The sequence below is a fragment of the Rhinatrema bivittatum genome, chromosome 8 (genome assembly GCF_901001135.1).
Source record: "Rhinatrema bivittatum chromosome 8, aRhiBiv1.1, whole genome shotgun sequence".
Taxonomy (NCBI): Eukaryota; Metazoa; Chordata; class Amphibia; order Gymnophiona; family Rhinatrematidae; genus Rhinatrema; species Rhinatrema bivittatum.
This window is the reverse complement of record NC_042622.1, coordinates 135,282,972-135,307,621: the sequence shown is the minus strand read 5'-3', so window position 1 is coordinate 135,307,621 and position 24,650 is coordinate 135,282,972. Positions and strand designations below refer to the sequence as shown.

Genomic DNA, 24,650 nt, shown 5'->3' with positions numbered 1-24,650 from the left:
GCTTGCAAGTGCAAAAGAAAAAAAAAAAAAAAGTGTAAGAGGCAGTTCCAAGGCCCTGGGCCAAGGTCTCTGTGTCAGGACCCAGCCTCTGGGTCAGGTCGTGAAAGTTTACTGCACCCTCGGTCTATGCAAGGCCGAAGCCAGTGGATCCCCAAAGAACTGGTTAATGGGGGCGGGGGATCCCGGCCCTGGCATTTTTCAGGCAGGCGGCTGGCCCATAAAAGGCTTGTTTGATTTGTTCCCCTCCCCCCACCTATGAAAAATCAAACAATCCACTAAAAACTTGTGGGAAAAATCCTCGAACAAATTTTTCTCCTGCACATCTCTAATGTGTAGTGATCATGTGCCTTCAAAACATTCAAACTTTTATGCCAAATCAGTCAGTCTAAACCAGTTGTGCTGCACTCAGAATGAAAGCCTCACAAATCCAGAACATCTAAGTCTTCATAGATGTCACATATGAATCACCATTTTGGCTTTCTTCCTTAAAATCCATATTTAAGTGATGCAAATCTTCTCTGGATATAGGACTGGAAAATTTTATATGAAGACAAAAAACAGAATGCTGCACTATTAGTAGCATATTTTCAACTTCAGTCTCAGAGGAGATTTACTGTGGTAGCACCTCTGATCCACATCCAGATCTATTTAGATATAAACCCCCAATGACCTGAGTTTACACTGTTTCAGGTATTGACTTAAAACCCTTGTAACCCCATGAATATAAAACAAAAAACCCACTAAATAAATGAATATGGCCTTGTCCCCAGTTCAGGCCACTTTCTGAAAAGAGGCTCAAAGGGAATTCATTTTTTTCTTCTAAGTAGTCCGTGGTACAACTTACATCTTTCTCCAGATTGAGGTCCTCTGCTATCTGGGAGATTTCGTTGGCACCTGGTTTGGAACATTTCATGTAATAGGCCTCCAGTGTGCCCTTTACATTGTTCTCGATGCTTGTTCTCCGTTTCCTGTTGCGAGCCTGGGCCAGAACCTTCTCCATATTACACATCTAAACAAATGAATGCTATTATCACATATGTTAAAAGCATGGCAAAAAGTTGATATCCCTGGAATTGCAGTGTTCCTGGCTATGTGAACCCCCTACAATGAAAGTTTTACAGTTCTCAATAGTAATGAAACAGGAACAGAGATGTGAATAACTGATTCCTGAAGCAGAGTACAGTACATAGCTCAATAAGCAAGGGTTCAGAATGAGGTCCTTCCAGGAGACCCAAATCCTAAAGACACATAGTGGTCATTTCTTTTAAAGGGAAAAAGGTATGTTAAAAGCCACTACAAAATGTTTGTAAATTAGTGGGTGATGCAGTCTGCAAAGACCCAATTGAAAAAGTGTGCACAAAAAGCTTAGGATGTTTTTTGACATGCTGGTGAGTTTGTGGGTAAAATTATGCATAAAAAAGGGGCGGTACAGAATTTAAGATACCCTCCCCCACTAAACATCCTGTCATTAAAAAAGGCACTCAAGGAGACAGCTGCCACTAGCTCAATTGTAAATCCAAAAAAGGTAGTTCGTAAATAAAGTGTGTATTAAATAGCCCTTCCTCTAAATAAGACAATAAAGTTGCCAAAGCAACACTGACATGACTCCAGCTTTAATTGCTCGAGATTTGTCAGCACTTACACTGTGAAGGGATTTTGCAGTGTTCCCCACTATGTAGGTGTTCCAAAAATATGGCCTGTAAGGGACAGGCTTGCCTTTTGTTTTATGTGTAAGAAAATACTAAAAATTAAGACTCTCGATTGGGGTGATTTACTGAGTAGTCTGGCACATGCCAGCCAACAAGCAAGCATGTACTGACTTGCTGCCACCCCTTAAACACAGTGTCGTATGTAGCAAAAGTGCTATTTAATGCACAGCAAGAATGTGTAAAAATTAATGTTTCATGTCAAGTCATGAAGATACATTAGACCTAAACTAAAGATTTATATTCCCCTTTTCACAGCACTTCAAAGTGGATTACATTCAGGTACTGTAGGTATTTCTCTATCCCCAGAGCGTTTATAATTAAGTTTATACCTGAGGCAATGGAAGGTTAAGCGACTTGCCCAAGGTCACAAGGAGAGACAGTGGGAATCTAACCTTGGTCTCCTGGTTTGTAGCCCACTGCTCTAACCACTAGGCTATTCCTCCACTCCTGGAAGCAATGGTTTGGGGGGGGGAGGAAGGGAGAAGTTTAGTAGTAAAACCAACTATCACTAGCTAAAGGCAGGGAGAGCCAAAAACCCTTCAAGCTATAAAAAAAACCCCAACACAAAACTTGAGTGGTAACAGGTTCTGGACTCTTTCCACAAGATTCTTTCCCCATCCCTACATGCTCCTTTATAGTCTTTTCCTATGCCATTTCAGACTCCCTACCCTCCTGACTTACCTCAGGTAGATTGTCACTGTTGTCTGCCTCATCAAGCCAGCGCTGTAACAAAGGCTTCAGTTTACACATATTCTTAAAGCTCAGTTGCAGAGCCTCAAATCGGCAAATTGTGGTCTGGCTGAACATTTTTCCTGAGGGGGAAGAGACAAGAGACTTACTTTAGAAGAGGTACCTCTGAAGTTGGTTCGAATTCGCCACCAAAACCAGAAGGACAGGAAGGTTTCAGCTCGATTTCTATAGCAATTAAAGTTTCAGTAGGTTATTCCTGAGAAATGTTCCAAAGAAACCATCTTTTTCTTACAACATGATTGCCAGGGGAAGGTTGCTCATGAGTTACAAGTTTTCACTTTCCTTTCTACACAGACTATAATTTGCTTCTTAGAATATACATTAAGTGCGGCTCTGCCTCAGATTTATAGTGTTAGTAAACACTGCAAGAAAGAGGGAGTCAATGACAAGATGGTGGCATGACTTCAGGCAATGCTGTGGCTTCTATAATGGCCTTAAAATTTGTCATCTTTGCTGTGTAAGTTTTCCGTGGCTTAAGTGTTTATCTGAGATGCCCTCCTAAACATAAAGAGGATAGCTTATAGGAATGCATTCGTTTAATGTGAATATGCCCTTGTTTTATTTGTGGGCCCTGAAAGCAGACAGGTACTTCCCACAAATAAAAACATGTTTCCTTCGTTTATGTTTCCCATAGAAAATCATTGGCTACATTATAAGAACAGACCTTGCCTGCCTGCGGCTCAGGCTAGTCATGTGGGAGTTTCCATAGCAACAAGCCCTAATGCCTATGACTCAATATGATCACTTTAGTCAGTGTCACATACACTTCATGGAAAATAAGAAAACATCCTTTTGTCAATCATTTAAACCCCCAGTAAGGAGGCACTGCACCTGCTAAAATCCCATCAGGTCAGGCAAAAGTACTAGAGGCCATGGCAAGCCTGCAGTTGCTAGTGGATTATTTTTTCACAAAAACAGTCTTCCAACCAGAATGAGGGGCTTTTTCAGATCAGGGAGGCAGGCATGTCAAGCCGTAAGAAATTGAAAATTTGGGGAGGATGTGTCAGCCCCCAGCTGTGTCTCAGATAGGCCCTGTTCTGTCAGAAGAGGGAAAGGGCAGGCACAGGATACAACCTCCAGTGCCTTTGGAAATAGAGGTGTAAGTGGTAAGACCTAAAGCACCAGCAATGCTTGGTGTAGCACAGGCTGCAAACAAAAAAAACAAAGACACACAGTTTGTCATCTTCCTCCTCTGAATCAGAGCTAGAAGAATCTCCTGAAGCAGAAGTGGAAGAGGTTTCACCTGAAGACCTTGCATCAGAAGAGTTAATTAGTGCTAGCTGCCACTTCAGTGATAGGAGAGGCGCAGAAGCTAGTGCTGGTGAGGGAGAGCAGGAACAGAGAATGAGTGAATCCTCTGCCAGTTTCTCTCAGGGTCCATCTGTCTCCACTGCCATTTCAGTGCTAGTGTCAGCCACCCCCCCCCCCCCCCCCCAAAGATGCAGGCAGAGGCAAGGGATCATGAAAAATCTGCAATCTGGAGTCACTTACAAATGAGGGAGGACCCTACTTTGCTCATAACTATTGCACGAAAGATTAGCCAAGGGAAGCAACTGGGCCATTTAATTCTGGGATGGAGGCTCACCTGAAGCAGTAGCAGCAGCAGCAGCATGCCCCTTCAATAGGCAGCTGGGGATGGTTAGTGGTACCCCTTTCTGCAAGCCAGAGAAGATGAGTATTTAAGCTGCTTCCAAGCTTCTACCACTCAGGTGGCAGGCCAGCAGCCTCCAGCTATACCTAAGAAGTGACAGCACACAATGGTGGAAATGGGGTGTGTTTGGTAGCCCTGTGATGGGGAAAGAGGCAGGATCCAAAGTGGTGACCAGGAGTGTTGGCAAGATGATTGCTTTTAGATCATCTGCCCCTGCAGGTAGTGGAGAACACTAGATTTAAGCATTTTCTGCAGGTGTTAGCACCAAACTCAAGTGCCCTCCAGGACCATTTTCAGGAGAAAGGTCACCCCTAGTTTCTACAATCATTGCCACGAAGGTACAGGGGAGAGCAGTATGCGCTTTACAAGTGACATCTGGACATCCACAAACACTTCTTCCTCTGACAGCACATTGGTGGGACCTGGCTGAGGTAGGGGCAAGCAGCAGCAGCACCACACGAGCCAGAGCAACAGGGCACAGGTGGGTTTTGCTCCACACTCACCTGGCAGATAGTGCTCATATGTCTGCCAATATTTTATTTTAGGTTTTTTTATATACCGATCTTCTTACATAGTATGCAAATCAAATTGGTTTACAGAGAACATTTTAACTTGCTTGAAAGCATTACATATAACGAAGAACTATTAAATAACCAATAAATATAAGAAACATGTAAGAACAATAATTAACATGGTGATTAGGAAATAATCCTATTATACAGATGCCTTGTAAGAGGCTAATGAAAAAACCTTAACTAAACATGAGGAGGTATCGGATGAAGTAGGGCTGGGGTGCAGGGGAGGATAAGCATAGTGAGGACAACGTGGATGGAGGGAAGGGGGGAGGGTCGAGAAAGATGGAGGGTAGGGTGGTGGAGTTACAGTTAGAGCAGAACAGAGACATGTATGCATGTGGAAGTGGCTTGGGAGTAATCAAGGAAATGCTTGGCTGAAGAGCCAAGTTTTCAGTTTTTTCTTAAATGACTGGTGGCTGGGGTCTTGTCTGAGGTCATGTGGAAGTGAGTTCCAAAGAGAAGGGCTTGCAGTGGAAAAAGCCCTGTTCCCTAGCGGGGTTTTGGCTTGGGGGACGAACATTTTAGGAGCCATTCAAGAAATGCTGGCAGCTGGATATGAGAGCCAGAAGTCTAAGTTCTTCGTCACTGACAATGGCTAATATGGTAAAGGCGGACATCAGTATGTACAATGCTTTGCTCACACCCTGCACCTAGCAGTGAAGGAGGCTGGGGTCCAGAGACCCAGAGCATATTTAACCTGCATGGTTTACTAGAGAACTATAAGAAAATAACTGGGCACTTCCACTGAAGTGTGAAGACAGGAAAGCTTCCCCATGAAGAGCAGGAGGAATTACAGATGCCTCACAAGCATCTCATTCAAGATGTGGGCTCCCACTGGAATTCTACCTACATGCTGCTGCAGAGGCTAGTGGAGCAGGAGACACCCCTGCATGATCTGTCTCGGGAAATGGCGATAGGCATGCAACCTTCCCTAGGGCATCATTTCTCAGTAATGAGAACTTGTGAAAATCCTGAAGTCCTTTAAGGATGCCACAGAGGCACTAAGTGTCACAAGTGCCACCTTGGGAGATATCCCCATAATAAACATCCTGTTAGAAATGTTGGAGGGAATGAATTGCTGGAGGTGCTGTGCTGTCTGGCATCCTTGGAAAAGCAGGTGACAAAGGCTAGGACCTATGACCAGAAACCTCACATACATGCTTGCTACATTATCTGATCCATGTGTGAAAGGAGCCTTGCACTGCAGACCAGCAATCTGACACACATGAAGAGCATGCTAACAGAAGAGGGATGCAGCACAGGAAGAGCCACCATTATTGGTCAGGTCAGACATTAGTGCAAGTCATAGCAGCACCCTGTCAGACACCTAGCACTCCATCCACCACTGTAAAACAAACATTCCTCACTTCTGTCCCAGCCAACTGCAAAAGTAGCTAGGAAGACAGACATGTCCAAACACATGCAAAGGACACAGCAGCTCAAATCTCAGTGACTAGCTCTTGCAGAGCCCACTGGAGGACACAGACGTGCTGACACATTGGTCCCACAAGTCCAGTGTCTAGCCAGACCCAGTGAGAGTGGCTCAGCACTCTTTTCCCTAACGAATGTGCTCAGCGAAAGTGATGACAGGGGACACTAAGCCCTTATCGCTCCAGACTGTCACCACACTTTATGGAAAAGCTAGTGTTCCTCAAAATCAATTTGCCTTTGCTTGGGTGTCTGGATTTGCTATGCAAGTAGTAAGACAAGTGAAAGGAATTTGAAGGTCCTGTAGCTGCTCTGCCTGACATGCCTCAATACCAGCAGTGGAGCCTAGGCCTACATCCAGTGACTTATCTGCCTGCTGTGACATCAGCACCGCCACTTGGGCCAGACATCCTGCTTTCTCCTGCCACTAGGGCCAACATGCACTGACATCTGACTACCTTGCCTTCAGTGGTGTAGCCAGAACTAAATTTTTTTTGGAAGGTCCCAAGGTTAACATGGGTGGGCACTAGGCATACAAGTCTGAACCCTGCTAGTTTTACTCGTTATCAATAAAACACCTTAGAGTGCACCCGACAATAGATGTCTAAATAGCCTGTAACATGTCATGCATCATGAAGGACACTAATATTTTAACTCATGTCATACACTTATGAAAATTCAGGTATTTTTAAAATTGCCTCAGGAAACAATTCCCCACAATTTAATGACCACTAGACACAGGTATAGTTAAAGACATCACATCCTGCAAAGTATTCTAAAACTACACCTATTATGACAAAAGATTTATAATTTAGCATATATCCTTCAGAATAGCATTACTACTTTCTTTAAATTTTAAGAATATTTCAAAATAGCTGACAATAGAGCATCCAATAATTTGAAAAACCGATTTTTTCTTATTTTCTCCAAGTACCAATATTTCAAAACAGCACATAAACAGCCAATAATTAAAACTAAAAGGATTAGAGAATGTCCCTGTTCTCCATACATGGGAACTCTCAGGCTCGCACGCCCACCCATCTACAATACCTTTTTTTTTTTTTTTTTTACTAGAAGGTAGATTGATAAAAAGCTGAAAGACTACAGATCCTGACAAATTACATGCTAGCAAGACACCTCTGTCCTACATGCAAAACTCAAATAGACCCTCAGATACAGAATTGACCACAAATTAAGAGAAACATGGAAACAAACACTGAACTGGAAACCAAATAAGCCAGACTTCCTGCAGAACACCAGACAAATAAAAGTGATTTCATTTCCCTATACTGCAAAAAAAAAGAAATATTGAGATGTACATTTCCAAAAATATCAAGTTATTCCCATCTTAGAGAAACAGGAGTACTTCTCTCTCCTATGCCTCCCAGTCCACTACCCTTTCAGCCAGACTCACTGTAATAATGCAAAAACAATCACTCCTCAAAATGATATAAAATCATAATAGTAAGCCATACAATTTCAAAACAAATGAATACCGAAAATAAGGATAAAAACCTTTGAATGTTTCCCCGAAATCAATTAAATGTTTCAAAACAGTGGACAAACATGCAATAAGAAAAAACTAAGGATAAAAAAGATTCACCCACTGAATACCTGGGAACTTTATTTCCAGTAACCCTTATATTGTCATGATTAGTAGAGAGGTGGGGGACGACAAACTTTTGCCTCATGTGTATGAATGTGTCACTTATAAAATTTTATCTAGCCTCAGTTGTTCATATCCTTCCCTCAACTCATCCCCTCCCTGTCTTACCTTTGTCACTTGCACCCTTCCCACTCCCTCCATCTTTCAGTGCACAAACCCCCTTCCATCAGTTACCCCCTCCCCTCAGTCCGCTGCCATATAACACTTCTTCCTGCCAGTAGGACACTGCTGGGCATCAAGTGCTGCCACATGAGGCCTCTAATGGGGATGGGAACCCCACCAGTGCATCACAACCAAGCACTGCTGTGCAGAGACTTCACTGGTGGAGAGGAATGGGAACCCTGACAGCACAGCATGATGCCTACTACCTGTGGCTGAAGGAAAAAAGAAAGTTGAGTACCTGAGTGCATGCCATTTTTCAATTCAGCACCTTATTGGCCTGCCCCTTAGCCCATCCCTGCTTGACTCCCAATTGGGTGGTCCATGGCCCACCCATAGCTATGCTATTGCTTGGCCTTACAAAGGGCACTGGGGCTAACATACACCGATGCATCCATCCTGCTGCCTGAGTCCCCATCAACAACACTGAGGTCCGTGCCATTCTGTTGCCTCCTGACATGTTCTCAACACTAGGGTCTGTCAGATTCTTTTGCCTCTTGACATGTCTGACAAGACTGGGGTCGGAATCAGCTTACATCCACCAGTCACATCCCGATCAGCATTGGGGCCTGTCACATCCCTACCACCACCGGGACCTGAAAGCACATTCAGCAGCTTTATATACCACATTTACTGAAATTTGTGAATTGCCTAACAAGATTTGGTCTAGGCAATTGACAAACACAAATTGCAAAAATCAAAAACAAAAAAACCCACTAAAGATATCAATATGATCATAATAAAAATCCAAGTAAAAAAGTCAAACACACAAAATAAGATGTAAAATTAATGGTAGCAAAGCTTAAACAAAAGAGTCTTAAGAAGCCTTCTAATTTCTTAACTGAGTCACACTGACAAATCTCTATGGGGAAGAGAATTCCAGATAACTGGGCCAGCAGTTGAAAACAAGCACTCTAATTGCACATTTACATCTCACTTGAGAAGATGGAACTTCTAATATCTCGACAGCAGCACAGCATTGCCATACATCTCACACAACCATAGGTGTATGATACATCCTTATTCTGCCTGCCTTTTTCCAAAGCACAACAGCAGGGTCATGACTCCACAGAGTTCCTCTACCTGCTTCACCTTAGCAACTGAAGTCAAGGAGCCAAAACTAAGTTCTCTCAGTTCTGAGAAAGGATCTTTAAATTTCATATTAAACTTGCTGCTGGTTCTTGAAAATGGGAGAATATTAAGATGTTTTAAGTGTTTTTACTTGCATTAAGAAAAATGTGAACATTAAGAATCTTAAAAAAAAAACAAAACCTAACACTCTGGTATGGAGATTACGATTTGGTGGTTGCAGCCATTCTGTTGCCTAAGATCACACTGTATGATACCAGAGACTGCCTGTTAGGCATCTTAGCCCCTTTTTGTTTTGTAATATACAGTATGTAGCATTTATTTCCCTCTCTCAAACTAAATATGCCCCCAGCAATGCCTTGTCTCATGACAGCTAGAAGTAAAAATGTCAAATTCAGGGAAGGCAATTTTTAGAAAGTCAGTTAATGCAGACAACATTTTACCTGCATAACGTGTTTTGAAAATAGTCTATCTTGCAGAGAAACCTATTTGGAAAAATAGCCTGTGTGGTCAGGTGTTTTGTACTGGTCCTAAGCATCCAGAGTGTTCGGCACCCTAGGTAAGACTCAAGTCTTGCATCCTTGTCCCCACCGGCAGCAGCTCAAGCACTCTGGTACAGCATCTCACTTCTTTACTACCTGCCCATAGGGCACAGCACCTCTTCATCTCCCTCTCTCCAGGGCTGATGCAGTCTAACCTTCAGCCTTGTACTCCTGAAGCCCCACCCCATTAACTTTCAGGACCTTAACCCCCCCTCCTTGAGATTTTGATAATTTAAACTCAAACATGATAGTCTCACTGGCACCCTTCTAAGAATGAGGCTGTAAAAATGTTGACAAAACATTTATAATGGAGAAATTACTTGCCTGAATTTCGTTTCCCTTAGTGTAGACAGATGGACTCAGGACCAATGGGTATTGTGCTCTTCTGATAGGAGACTGAGTCAGATTTCAAAGCTGATGTCAAGCCTACATATACCCGTACAGCGTGCTCAGCTCTTCAGTATTCTTTGAAAAGCCAGTGTGGATTGCTTAATACTTGATTACACTTTAACCTTGAACTGGTTACCACTGGCTTTTCAAAGAATACTGAAGAGCTGAGCACGCTGTACGGGTATATGTAGGCTTGACATCAGCTTTGAAATCTGACTCAGTCTCCTATCAGGAGAGCACAATACCCATTGGTCCTGAGTCCATCCGTCTACACTAAGGGAAACGAAATTCAGGCAAGTAAACATACACTTTGGAACTGAGACCGCCAGTGCACTCAAACAAATGCCGACACCTGGGCAAATGTGGGTGTCTTGAACTAGAGGTAGGCCATGGCTTACCCGTACTTGCTCAGTCTTGAGATTTGGTATCAGAGGTTCTTGATTTCTGTAGCAGCTGTGGGTGGGATGCTGAGTCCATCTGTCTAGACTAAGGAAAATTAAATCAGGTAAGTAATTTCTCCATTTCCTAGCATGTAGCCAGATGGACTCAGGACCAATGGGATGTACAAAAGCTACTCTCCTACAGGTGGGAGGCTGCCCGTGGCCCACTTAGTACTGCCCTTGTGAAACCTGTATCCTCCCTAGCCTGAACATCCAGGTGGTAGAACCTGGAGAAGGTGTATAGGGAGGACCATGTTGCTGCCCGACAGATCTCGACCGGTGAAAGCAGCTTGGTTTCAGCCCAGGAGACTGCCTGGGCCCTTGTAGAATGCGCCTTGATTGCTACTTTGATCCAGCGGGCTATGGTCGCCCGCGATGCTGCTTCCCCTTGTGAAGAACAAAACAGGTGATCTGATCTTGAGGTATCTGACTAGGATTCTGCAGACATTCATGTGGCGAAGGCGGCATGAGTCTTCAGAATCCTTGTGCTCATCTGGAGATGGTAAGGATATGGTTTGGTTCATATGGAACTGGGAAACCACTTTTGGTAGGAAGGATGGTACTGCACACAGTTGTATGGTGCCAGAGGTGAACCTAAGAAATGGTTCCTGACAGGATAGTGCTTGAAGTTCAGAGATGCGCCAAGCCGAACATATTGTGACAAAAAAATGCTGTCTTTAAGGTCAGGAGACAGAGACAGGCCGCATGTTGGTCTGAAGGAACTCTCTGCTAGAGTACTAGGTTGAGGTTCCATAAGGGTACTGGCCATTTCAGGGGTGGTCTGAGTTGTTTAACTCCTTTCAGGAAGCAAGACACATCAGGATGAGTTGATCGTCTGACCTGAAGCATGCAAGTGCTGCAACTTGGACCTTGAGGGAGTTGAGAGAACCCCTTCATGCCATCCTCGGGAGGAGACCACGGTCTTCACACCAGGCTTCAAATACTCTCCAGATCTGTATATGAAAGACAGATATGGAGAACTTGTGCCTGGAGCAGGGTGTCAATCACGGCTTTTGAGTAGCTGCACTTCTTTAGGCTAGTCCTCTCAAGGGCCATATGGTAAGAGAATCGAGCCGGGTCTTCATGGGAGATTGGTCCCTGCATGGCGGTAGATGTAGAGGATTCCCCGCCAGTAGTCTTTGCATGTCCACGTACCATGGTCTTCTTAGCCAATCCGGGGCAATCTTGTGGATGATCCTGCCCAGTAGTGGCCAGGGTGGGAAGGCTTACAGGAGGTCTTCCTCTGGCCAAGAGTGTCAATTCCCTGAGATTGTAGTTCTCGTCTGCAGCTGAAGAACCTGGGAACTTAGGCATTGAGACGAGTTGCCAGTAGGTCCATAACTGGGAGACCCCATCGATATACTATCAGCTGGAAGGCTGTGTCCACCAGCGACCATTCCCCCAGGTCTAGGCTCTCTGCTAAGGTAGTAAACATGTGGTTCGTTTATCACCAGAATTAGGAAACCACAACTAAATTTCCTAATTCGTTGTGGTTTCGGAGACCCCGAAACGCGAAAAGAATTTTCCCCGAATTTCGGGGAAATTTCGTTTTTCGGGTTTGCATGGGGAGAGGGACACTTTTTTTTTTTTTAAATTAAAAACCACCCCAAACATTTAAATAAACTATCATACAACACCCCCCCTGATCCCGATCCCTCCCCAAGACTTACTAAGTACATCCCTGGTGGTCCAGCGAGGTCCCCAGGTTCCATTTGCCCTCCGTGCCCGTGCTAATTCAAGCCGTGCCGAATAGCCTCTGAACTACCATGTCACAGGGGCTACCGGCACCATTGGTCAGCCCCTGTCACATGGCCATCGGCGCCATCTTGTGCTCCTGTCATGTGACTGGAGCTGACCAATGGCGCCGAAAGCCTCTGTGACATAGTATGGGCAAAGGCTATCGGCGCCATTTTGATTACTGGCAGCCAACGAAATCGCTTTCGGACCCCCGCTGGACCCCAGGGATTATTGGCAAGCCTTGGGGGGGTCAGGTGACCCCCCCAAGGCTTGCCAATAATCCCTGGGGGTCCGAGTCAAAAAACAACCCGGCAGAAAAAAACGAACCACATCTCTATGAGGTAGTCTGCTGAGATGTCTGTTCCTGCAATGTGGGAGGCTGAAATCCCTTGCAGGTTTAATTCCGCCCACTCCATGAGGGGGTCTATTTCCAGAGACACCTGCTGGCTCTTGGTTCCTCCCTGGTGGTTGTCACATTGTCTGTCATGACTGACAGACTTGCCTCAGAGTCTTTGGTCGAGTTGTAAGCAGTCTAGTCTAACCGCTTGAGCTTCCAGGCGGTTTGTTCCATTGACCCTGTGCTCCCCACCCTTGCAGAGTTGATGTCATGAGGCCAAAGACTTTGAGGTAGTCCCATACCTTGGGGCGAACCAAGGTCAACAGTTTTTGTAATTGACCCATCAACTTCCTTCTCCTCGGAGGGGGCAGGGGGGGGTAGACTGTTCTGGTATCAAACCGGACTCCCAGGTATTCTAGTGACTGGGAGTGCTGTAGACAGCTCTTGGCTGTGTTCACGATCCACCCGAGTTCTTGCAGTAGGTTCCTGACTCTGGTGGTCATGTGGCGACTCTCCTCCGGAGACTTTGCCCTGATCAGCCAATAGTCTAAGGATGTACCAGGACTTTTCCTCAGTGCTGCTGCCACTACCACCATAATTTTGGTGAAGGTTCTGGGAGTGGTGGAAATAACGCTCGGAAATGATAGTGCTGGCCCTTTATCGTAAAGCGCAGGAAGTCGTGGTGGTCCTGATGGACTGGGATGTGAAGTTAGGCTTCGGATAGGTCCAGGGAGGTTAGGAATTCTCCCGGTTGTACCGCCATTATAATGGAGTGTAGGGTTTCCATGTGGAAGTGTGGTACCTTCAGGTAACGGTTGACAGCCTTGAGGTCCAGGATGGGCTGAAATGTTCCTTCTTTCTTGGGAAAGATAAAAAATAGAATAGTGGCCAGTATTTTGTTGAAGTTTAGGCACCAGGGCTATTGCCTTCAGGCTGAGTAGTCTTGCAGTGTGGTTTCCACTGCCAGTCTCTTGGCATGGGAGTGGCAAGGTGATATCAAATTTGTCTGGAGGTAGGCTTTGGAATTCCAGATAGTACCCCCTTGTCCAATGTTATCTCAACCCATCTTTGGTAGAAGAGGGCAAGCCTACCCTCTATGTCTTCTTCCTGTAGATGGGTCTGTGTTCTCATTGTGGGATACAGCCTGAGCCTGCCCCTCTTAATATGCTTGGTCTGAAAAAGGAATGAGACCTTCCTGAAGGGCAAGGTGCTTGGGACTGTATTCCTGTAAGGTTTAAAGTGCTGCGATCCTCTACCCTTCGTTCTTCCAGGGGAGGAACGCTGATATGTTCTTTTGTTCCTGTCTTCAGGTAATCGGGATGCTGGGGATTCACTCAATTAGTTGGCTAACTTCTCCAGCATTTTTGTGAGGTTCGCTTTGGAAGTCACGTCAGCTGACCAATTCTGGAGCCATAATGGTCTTCTGGCTGCCACTGCAGCACGAGGTCTGTGGTAGCATCGATAAGGAAGGAGGTGCCATCTCTTCTCTGGGCATGGTTGTGTCTGGGGAGAATCAAGCAGGAATGTGCCACCAATGCACAGCAGGAAGCAATCTGTAGCGTCATTGCTAATACATCAAAGGACGGCTTCCAGCCTTCTGTCCTGGTGTCCTTCAGTGCCACTCCTCCCTCCACAGGGATCGTAATATGTTTTGAGACTGCACAGATCATAGCAGTCCACTTTAGGGAAGCGTAGGAGTTCCTTAGCTGTAGGTTCCAGCGGGTATAAGGCCTCTATGGCCCGCCCTCTGGAGCATTCCATTCCAGGTCAATCAGTTCCTTTATGGACTCCAACATAGGAAAGTAGTATGAGGTCTTACAAAAGGTACACCAACATGGGGTTCTTTGGTTCCGATATAGGCTCCGTGCCTGGAAGACCCAGTGTCTTCATAGTCTGGGACACGAGGGCTGGTAATTTGTCCTTGTGGAAGGATTGGAGCATGGTCCAGTATGGCTCCATTCCTGGGAGAATTTCTCCTCCTTCCAGGGAGTCAAGTTTCCTCATCTGAGGTGTCTGGATGTTCATCAGGGATGCTCTTTGTTAGGAGAGGCTGGGAAGGGCTTGAGCAGTAGGGGCTGGTTGTGCCTAGATAAAGGTTTGCAGTCCTTTAAAAAATTCCACCCAGGAGAAGGTTCCTGGGTCCATGTTGATCCCAGGAGGGACTGTAGTGGGGGCCCCGGAGATCCTTAACTGTGGGGATGCCAAGTTGGAAATGGCTTAGGTCCAGGGTGCCATCTGTAGTTCCAGATCCCTCTCCTGGCTGTTTAGGTTCTCCGAGTCTGCTCACACTGTAGGCACAGGAGGAATTTCAATTCAGGCTCCGTGGCTCTTAAGTGGCAGGCTGGGCAAAGGAAGGGTTCCTTGGCTTTCTTGGATGGTGGTGCCATTGATTATGCGTGTGTAGGGCTTAAGAACTCGTCCGTGTGTGGAGATATGCTCATGGATGTGCAGAGGTTATGCACATGATGTGCACACAAGTTGTGTGTGTGGACAACTGATTTTGTGGCATGGCAGTTATAGGCATAGTTGTGCGTGCTGCTGTGCACACAACCCAGATGTGCGTCAGTTAAGCGCAAGTCCTTACTGGTGTTCTCAAGTTAGGTGCCTCTGGCCTCCAGCATGCCCCTCGCACACCATTGGTAGAGGGGGGAAATGGCGCAGACGACCCTGATGGCAAACACTTCCCCCCCCCCCGGGAGGGTTGTCACGTGTGTGGAGCCTCGCACCGAATCAGGGCCTAGCCCAAGGAGGGCTGCTCAACCCGATTTTAAAACTCTTCGGAAGAAAGATTGGTACGTCTATTCGAGCCTTGGAGACCAGAGACTTAAAAAGTTAAGGTTTCTACCTTACTCGGCACCGACCAGTCGCGTGCCGGGCAGTCTCCAGCTGCGGAGGGAAGGGGGGGGGGGGGGGGAATACCTTCACCGCTGGGCTCGATTCTGCTCCTGCTGCCTTTTAGCCACCATGGTGGCTAAGTCCATGCCAGGAATCTGACCAAGGCTCACCTCTGAGGGATATCGAATCACCTCAGGAAAGTCTCAACTGTGGGAGGGACAGTTAGGTTTCACCGCAGGAGAAGAGAGGTGCTCTCAAGGTAAATTCTCTCTTCTTTCTTGCTGTAAATGTTAACACTATTCTTGTTTGGGATAGTGTCTGCATCTACTATGGAGACTGAGAAATACTGAAGAGCTAAGCACGCTGCATGGGTATATGTAGGCTGATGTCTGCTTTGAAATCTGATTCCGTCTCCCATCTGCTATCAGGAGAGCACAATACCCACTGGTCCTGAGTCCATCTGGCTATACACACTAGGAAATATTAAATTTATATAAAAAGTTTTAGAAACCATGTCACAGTGTCCAACAAATGTATCATTTGTGATTTTTGGTGGAAACTGCAAATAAAGAGGTCTATTCCACACTGTTTAAAGGTAATCCCTGAAATAGCGGGACCGAATCAGGATGTTTCCTCTTACTCCTGTTTTTTGTGCAGCACTGCATGTGTCATGTAGTGCTGTAGAAATGTTTTAGTACTACTCGTATTAAAAAAAAAAAAAGTCAAATTCTCATATCATAAGAAAATGCCATACTGTGTCAGACCAAGGGTCCATCAAGCCCAGCATCCTGTTTCCAACAGTGGCCAATCCAGGCCATAAGAACCCAAAAACTAAGTCTATTCCATGTAACCATTGCTAATGGCAGTGGCTATTCTCTAAGTGAACTTAATAGCAGGTAATGGACTTCTCCTCCAAGAACTTATCCAATCCTTTTTTAAACACCGCTATACTAACTGCACTGACCACATCCTCTGGCAACAAATTCCAGAGTTTAATTGTGCGTTGAGTAAAAAAACTCTCAGATTAGTTTTAAATGTGCCCCATGCTAACTTCATGGAGTGCCCCCTAGTCTTTCTATTATACGAAAGAGTAAATAACAGATTCACATCTACCCGTTCTAGACCTCTCATAATTTTAAACAGGCAGTTAGTGATGTGTAAAAAAAAAACAAAAAACCCACGCTAAGTTTAAGAACACCCTCACCCTTCAGATTATATACAGGACTCTTGCCACACCTGTACAGCACTATTTTGCTGCCTCCCAGAAGCTGCCACCCAAGACAACCATCTAGCTTGATTAATGATTAAGCCAGCCCTGCCTCTCACACCCCCCCAAACTTTACTCTTTGCCGTGCACATTACCTTCACCCACACAGCATCTTCTTGCCCCACACCAGCAACCCAATACTGCCAGCACTTTAGTCTGGGGCCAAGTTTTTGGTGGCAGCCGGAGTGAGCTTGAGCCATTAGAGAGCTGGATAGTGAGGCAGCATCCACAGTTGTAGCAGCCTTATGATTGCTGACAACCCCTGTCATTATCAGCCATGTGTTACAGTTTCAGGTGGGCTATTATCAGGCCGGTGGAGTGCACTGTTACCCTGCATTTGACACACTAGCTGTAACCCTTATTCAGTAAGGGGTAATAGCGCGTCGAAAAAGCACGTCCAACCCCCCCCCACCCCCCAAAACTAATAGCACCTGCAACATGCAAATGCATGTTGATGGCCCTATTAGTTATTCCCGCGCGATTCACTAAGTAAAATGTGCAGCCAAGCCGCACATTTTACTTTCAGAAATTTAGCACCTACCTAAAGGTAGGCATTCATTTCTGCCGGCACCAGGGAAGTGTACTGCTTTTCTGTGCACCCTCCAACTTAATCTCATGGTGATATTAAGTCGGAGGTCCTAAAAAAGTTTAATTAAAAAAAATGGCCAGCAGCTTGAAAACTGGACACGCAATTTTGCCGGCGTCCGGTTTCCGAACCCGTGGCTGTCAGCGTGTTTGAGAACTGATGCTGGCAAAATTGAGCATCGGCTGTCAAGCTCACCGACAGCCGCTGCTTCCGTCAAAAAAGAGGCGCTAGTGTCCCTAATTTGCATGTTTGTCCCCCCCTGAATCACGTGCCGGGAGAGCAGGTGCTCTCCTGCAACCTTTACTGTATTGGCCTGTATGATAGAAAGCGCAAGAGGGCAGAGAAAGGAAGCATGGGAAGGGCCCATAGCCTCAACGGCAGCCATGAACCTGGAAGAGTGATTTCAGCACTGCCTAAGGGGGCCTAGTTTGAGAGAGATAAGTGGTGGAAGCATTTGCAACAGCTCTCACTGCTGCTGTGGGTGAGCCACTTCCACTGTGCTGACTCCACAGAGTCCGTGTGCCAGTGTACAAGAGCCTGTAAAGGGGTGAGGGGGAGGAAATAGAGGACAAGAATTTTCAGAGGCACAACATTAAAATAAAATCCCAGAAATCTCATTGAGTTATTTATTCTATTTTCATCTCCTCCCCCTAAGTTTGGTGCTCTAAACTTAGTTTTCCTAATGATAGAGCCAGCACTGCATTTACTACCCAGATTCCTGAAAGGCACCAGTAGACAGCTGCCCCTGAGGGTCAGCAGGACAAACTGGGGCAGCTTCCCTTGGCCCCATTGTACTGCATTGGTTTCATCCCCCTTCCAAAAAGCCCAGGGTGACCACCATCTCCTTGGGGAGGGCTGCATGAATTGGTACAACCACCCCACCATCACTTCTGCCAGGCCAGGATGCACTGCATGTATGAAAAGGCTTCCCCCCTTTCAATATTGAAACAAGCTTTAGGAGATAAAAGTTCCTACCATACAGAGTTCCTAGAGCAAGGCCCACATCAGCCTGGGTGAATCCCAGTGTAATCCGTTTGTGTTTCAATGCCTTGGCAAACTGTCCCAGGTCTTCAGTGGTCAGAGTGTCCTGTACAAGAAAGAGAACATGCACAAGGTCATTAGAACTAGTGAACGAAGCCACATACCAGTGACCTTGAATGGAGTGAGTGGAGACATGGATATTCATGGAAGGTAGTAATGTAGTTCAGAAAGAATACCGTCTTTAAAGAACAGAACTTTAAATCAGGTATTAGAGGAGCTGAAATCTACTATGCAGAGGCAACACAAATTATGGATATCCATGAACAATTGTCAATTTAGTTTGTCTGCTCCCTACTAAATACTCCTTGGGCAAGTCGCATCACCCTTCATTGTCTCGGGTACAGACTCCGGGCCTGATTTACTAAGGCTTTTATCCCATTCTGTGTTTAATGGAAAACTACTTAGCAGTATTGATTTTTTTTGGGCAGGTACAAGGTTAACATGGTTGGGCTGTAGGCATGCAGGTCTGAGACCTAGTTTTCTTATTGATAAATGCCATATACTGCACCCTAGAATGGCTAAGTAATTTGTCACACACACAGCTTCCACTTCCTCCCCCTCCCAAGCAGGAAAATCAGTTGGCCTCTCCTGCTGCCACCGGCCTCCTATTTTTGGGTCGTACGGCCCACTGATCTTCTTGCTTTTGGGGGGGGGGGGGGCGGAAGCTGTGTGCAGCGCTTCTGGCTCCCTCCCCCCCCAAAAAAAAAAAATAGGAAGATTGGTGGGCCATACGGCCACAGGATCACTTCCCCATGTGTGCCGTGCAGATGCATGGAATGGTGCGCTGGCCCTGGGTCCTCCTCTTTGCCGCACGGAGATGGTATCCTGCGATGGCCTTGCAGGTCCGTGCTCCACTTCCAGTTGGGTGGGCAGCTGCCCACCCATGGCTATGCCACTGCTACTTAGTTAAGTGTAGCCCTCAGCTTGTAAGCTTGCTGGGGAACAGGGAAATGCTATAGTACCTGAATGTAATCTGCTTTGAAGTGTCAAAAAGAATATAAAATTAAAGTAAAAATGTTCAAATAAAGTTCAAGTTCTACTGATACTACAGAACACAACCTTATGAGGGAGCAAGCGCAGGTTGTGTAGTTACTCCGACTGATGGGTTTTCTCTCTTTAAAACTAGCATCCAGATCTCCATACTGAATAGCAGGGGGTATTGTAGGCAAGGACTGAAGTGCATTGACAGAGCTGCGTGCAAAGCTTCTATTAGATACTGGTATAAGTGTATGAGATAGTGATCAGAGAAGTGACATGTCTGCAGATCTTTTGGGTTAAAAAAAACAAAACACAAAAACCCACAAACCCCTATGTCTCCAAAAGTTTAAATTAAATGAGCTAAGATCAAGTTTTGTTTTTATTCTAGAAGCAGCAATTCTCAACCAGTCCTCATTCTCAGAATATCCAAAATGAATATGCATGATTTGCTTTCATATAATGGAAGCACTACCAATAAGTCTCTCAAACATTCAATTTCAGATATCTTGAAACACAGGCAAGCCAGGTAGGCTAAGGACCTGGCTGAAAATCCTTACTCTCGGAATCATCCTATGTTAAAAGCATCCCCACTACTGGTGTAACAGAAGGTGGTGCTGTGGTGACCACAGGTCTGGATTTAAGACGACATCTATAGGCAAAGGGCTGCCCCCCACCCATTATTTCCCCTAGAAAGCAGAGAGTGGGGGGAGGGGGGGGAGATACTCACCACCTCCATAGTTTGGCCCATGTCTGTGTTACCTATGCCTAAATCCAGGCTGGGTGACCCATCAAAAGCTTGCAACACCTTGTCCAAGTAAGTATTTCACTACAACATAAAATAAAGGCAGCCACAAAGGTGCAGAGCTTTTACTCTTAACAAATACAGAATACGCAAGCACTGGAAAAAACCCTGCAATTTTAAACCGTAAGGGGTGATTGCATTTTTTTTTTTTTAACCTGGTCAGGCCCCTCCCCTTCTGAACTAAAATTAAAGCCACAGCAGGCTTGCGGTTCTCTTGGCTCCATTTTAAAATACAGCACTGGCAGGGCAGGAGTCACTGGTAGAGTCTTCCTGCCCCATGGGATATGGGTAAACTGAAAGGATGGAGTCCCTTTTGGGCTGGTATGTTTAGGTAACAGGGAGGAGGAGTTTGGACTCAAAATTAAGAAATAATGCAATTTCCTTAAAATTAAAGGATACCCCTAGTTGTATTTGCTCTGTTCCTGACTGTACAAGGTTGGAGGAGCACAGGTAGCATGCCTGCTATCTCAGGGCTAAAGCAAGAGAGTTGTAGAGTTACTTGTTTGTACACCCACCAATGCCAAGGCAGCAAACAGAACATAAGTTACTAGAAAACTGTACATCAATAGCTAATCAAATTGGCTCTGGAAAGTGATTTCTAACTTTCCTTTGTGTATTTTTGTACTGCAGATGACTCTTGGGGCATGCCCATTTCCACACAGCTAATCCATGTAGCCCAAGTGAGGTTGTGACACGGGGATTTAAGAAATGCAATTTCTAGTAGCTCGGACAGACCTGCTTTACCTATACCTACATGCTATTCCTGTAATCTTGTGCAAGAGTTCCACATTAGCATACTTTTTTTTATGAATTTTCAACTACATACAAGAAATAGCATACTATTCTGACTCAATGGCTCATCTTATTGGTCTGCATATCCAAAGTGTCTCATATTTTTTATATATATATATATATATATATATATATATATATATATATATATATATATACACACATACATACATACACACACACACACACTGGACAAGAGGTTGACAGGTAGCTGCACATTTCAGCTCTCGCCATTGTCTTGAGAGGACTAACTGCTCCTTACTGAGCAGAAACAAAGCCTGTTGCAGATGCTTTAAAAAGCCTCATTTCCTGTGAAAAAGACAATTCACTCTCTGCGGTCAGTTCTAGAAAACTGAACCCCCACCCCATCAACTGGCCTCAGTCATTGCCTCTGTGCTCATCTCCAAGTTACTCATAACTGGAAAGCAGCCAGAGGAGAGGTAGTTGCACTTCTCATACCATGAAGCAAATATAGAAGGTCTTTTAGTTCAGATAGAGCCCCACATTCAATATCTGAATATGTGATTAACTAAAAATATTCACTCACTAGATCAAGGTCAGAGCCCTATTCCCCCTCTTTTCCTTCTATGGAAAGAAACGTTTAGAAAATAGGTAGTGGGGGCAGGGGGAAGTGTTAAAAAAAAAAAAAAAAGAGACTAACAATTAGTTTACTTTAACTTTTTGCTTTTCTGAATTTTAGGCACCCAGGTGATTTGGATCTCAAATTAAAAACAAAGACCTGGGCAAGTTATTTCCATATTTGAATAGGCTCAAGCCTCTCCCATACTGCAGAGCCACTAAGAGGAAGAGAGGAACAGAAAGGTTTTCAGAAATTGGTTTGTTTTTCCTCCATTTGCTCAGGTACCGATTTCAGGCATTTGAAGTGTATTTCAAACTGAAGCTCAAGTATCAGCTGGCCAGGCAGCCAAAGTACTACCTGAGCTTAAGTTTGAACATTGAGACATAGAAGAGGTATTAGTTATCCTTTCCTCTATTAGTGCTAGTAGTACACTTACTTTTAAGCAGACAATGGGGTCTTAGTACTTATTCTCTCTCCGTATACACCTTCCAATTCAAAATGTGGGCATTTATACCTTTAAGCCCAATTCATTGATGTGTCTTTACTCTTCATAAAGCTAATTGATTCCACCAACAATTAAAATCCATGAAGGCAAGTCATATGGGACCAAATTCATCCAGGCTTTGCTATTGTGTGTACAAGATGAAGAAGTTTGTTAGACTATTTTTCTGTATAGTGTGCTATCCTTGAAGATGGCAAACAAACAGCTTTTAAGCTGGGCGAAGCTTTGTTAAATCTGGCCTATTGCCACTTATCAAGTTTATAGTCCCCCCCACCATATGTGATACCCCAAGAAAGTGACCAGTCAAACAGAAAGTAATACAAAGGCCAAACCCTGTCATTCTAGAGGAATGAAGACTTCAAAATAAAGATGTGAATCTCCCTCAATTCAGAAGCTGAAACTAGCACCTACCCAAGTTTGATTACTTAAACAAAGGAAGTGACTAAAGTTAATTTTCCACTTTAAAAGGATAGTCTTAGATCAAGTATAGTCCCTTAACACTCATTGTTTCCAAAGCTCCTGTGACCCATCACAGAAAGTAGTAATAAGATTGCACTTAATCCTACCTGTGCCAGCATCAGCTACAGCTATTGCATGCATTAGTGAACTGGCATCTTGTGTAAAGAGATGGGCAGGACGAGAATCAAGCCAACAGGCCAATTAAGACTGAGAAGAAGTTAGTACTACAGTATCTATTTTTCCCCATAACACTGTCCCAAGTGGAGGAGCAGCAGGCTACAGACAGACCAGGGAAGCCAGGGTTCAAATGGCACTGCAGCTCCTTGTGCCCTTGGGCAAGTCAATCCATTGCCTCAGGGGATAGGGAAAAGCCTGCAGTGCCTGAAAAGTATAACAAATCAAAGCAAGCTTTAGCCAGTAAAGAGACTTACTTCAGGTACTTCCTTCTGTCTCCAAAACAGAAGACAGTAACTTGGACTTGCTTGGTACAGATGTGCCCCGAGTCAGACACGTTCATACCCAATTATTGCTGTGGAAGATCAGCCAAGGCTGGGAGATTTGCTTATAATAAGGAAAATACAAGATCGTGGAACACAAGTTATATTTTAAACGAGGAAAGGCCTTAAAAAAATAATAAAAAAAAGGAAGCTTTTGAAGCCACAACCCATGTGCTATTACTGACAACCCGTTTTAATCTGGGTGGGGCCAGGAGCATTCAGAATCTTTACCAGCGCTCTCTCGTTTAATAACTATGATCTCTCCTAAGACACCTACCGTATGTGTTAAGAACCAAACGCTAGAGACTTCCGAGGCGCCAGCCTTTTTATACCACCTCCCAGTTTTCGCCCCCACAGATTTATGGGGGCCGTTAAGTAGTAATAAGAAGCCTGAACATCGTTTTAAAGCTTACAAGTTACTTTAAATAAAAAGTGTCACTGAAACCGAGCCGGGAGGCGAGGCCTCAGCGGGCTGCCCTTACCTCTTCCCCGCTGTCACTGGACTGGCCTCCCTCGCTGGCCGCCCCGCTGGAGCTGCTGCTGCTGCTGGCCAGGCTGGCCACCCCGCTGGAGGGCTGCGTCCCAGGGCTAGGGTAGGTGGCGTGGGCCGAAGAAAAGACCCCGATGCCCGGGAAAGCCGCGCCGGGGGGGGCACCGCCGGGAGGTGGGGGGCCCCCTGCGGTCAGGGCGGGCCAGAAAGTGGGGCTCCAGGCGGGCCCGTAGTAGGGCGCATGGGCCAGGCTGGGTGCCGGCGGGTGCCCGGGGGGATACTTCGCTTCGGGAGAGCCCCCTCTGCAGTCCTGGTCTTGGCTGGGCTCCTCCTTCAGGGCCTTGCGGTGGCCACCGGGATGGGGGCCCGGGGAGCAGCCCAGCTGGCTGCCCTGCTCCGGGACGCAGAAAGGATGCCAGGGCTTGGGACGGACGGAGCAGTCGCCGCCGCCGCCGCCTGCCGGAGGATCCGGGTGGCCGTACTCGCTTTTCACGGCCGGGATGGCGAAGAAGGAGGGCGGGTAGCCGAGCCCGCCGTAGCCGGCGGAGCTGAACTGGCAGTCACCGTCCGGCAGGAGGCCGCTGCTCAGGCTTTCGGGGTTGTACATGATGGGATTGGGGGGGGGGGGATACTCCAAGCCCCCGGCGAGAAGACACAGATGGAAGGAGGCAAGAGAGAGCGAAGCTGGCAGATCTCAGACCCCTTGGGAACGTCCTTCCATCTCTTGCACCTCCGGTTCTGCAAGAAGAAGCCTGGCTTGAGAGACTCCCCCTTGTGCCCCCTTCTTTGGCGATCGCACCTTTAGGAAGACATCGGATGAGGCCACGTTTCCAACTGTTCCATAATTGTTTCCTAAAGGCGGCCCCGGGCCTAGTCTCAGGCTGCCGACCTGCCCAGAGAGCTCATCCTGCGCTTCAAGTGCCCCCCAATCTGGCCGCAGCTGTCCCTCTGCCAAGCGATTAGGGGTTATCTGGGGGCGAGACCCTCCCACCTGCCGAGGAGACCGCAGCTTGGGAGCAGTTATGGTAATTGGCCTTCTCGGCCATTGGCCCCTACACATCAGTTGGTGCCACCCCATAGTAAATGAACTTGATACCCACTTCAGGCTTTTTTTTTTTTGGGGGGTCTGGTGGGGGGCGACGCCTTCCAGCTCAGCGACCTCCCTCATTTATTGCTAGAAAATGGTTACGGATTGGGACAGCGGTGCCCCCCGGTTCTCTGGGTTATTGCATGGGGCATTTGCTGACAAACGAAGGCTAAGACAACTCGCATAATTTATTGGCATTTAGGGATCATCAATTAATCATCAAGGCTATTACAAATCGGGGATGAGTCAGGGTAAATGGAA

At 46.0% G+C, this 24,650-nt stretch overlaps 1 protein-coding gene across 1 annotated transcript in view; it reads right to left on the bottom strand.

The window, feature by feature from the left end:
• LOC115097506 (POU domain, class 5, transcription factor 3-like) overlaps positions 1-24,237 on the bottom strand; it is a 36,481-nt gene extending 12,244 nt beyond the window's left edge. Inside the window, exons 1-4 of the mRNA XM_029613421.1 lie at positions 23,295-24,237; positions 18,137-18,248; positions 2,391-2,521; positions 845-1,009 (exon numbers count right to left, since the gene is read on the bottom strand). Coding sequence (XP_029469281.1) covers positions 845-1,009; positions 2,391-2,521; positions 18,137-18,248; positions 23,295-23,909 — 1,023 coding nt within the window. The 5' untranslated portion in view covers positions 23,910-24,237. The remainder of the gene's footprint in view (positions 1-844; positions 1,010-2,390; positions 2,522-18,136; positions 18,249-23,294) is intronic.
• Positions 24,238-24,650: the final 413 nt, after the last annotated feature.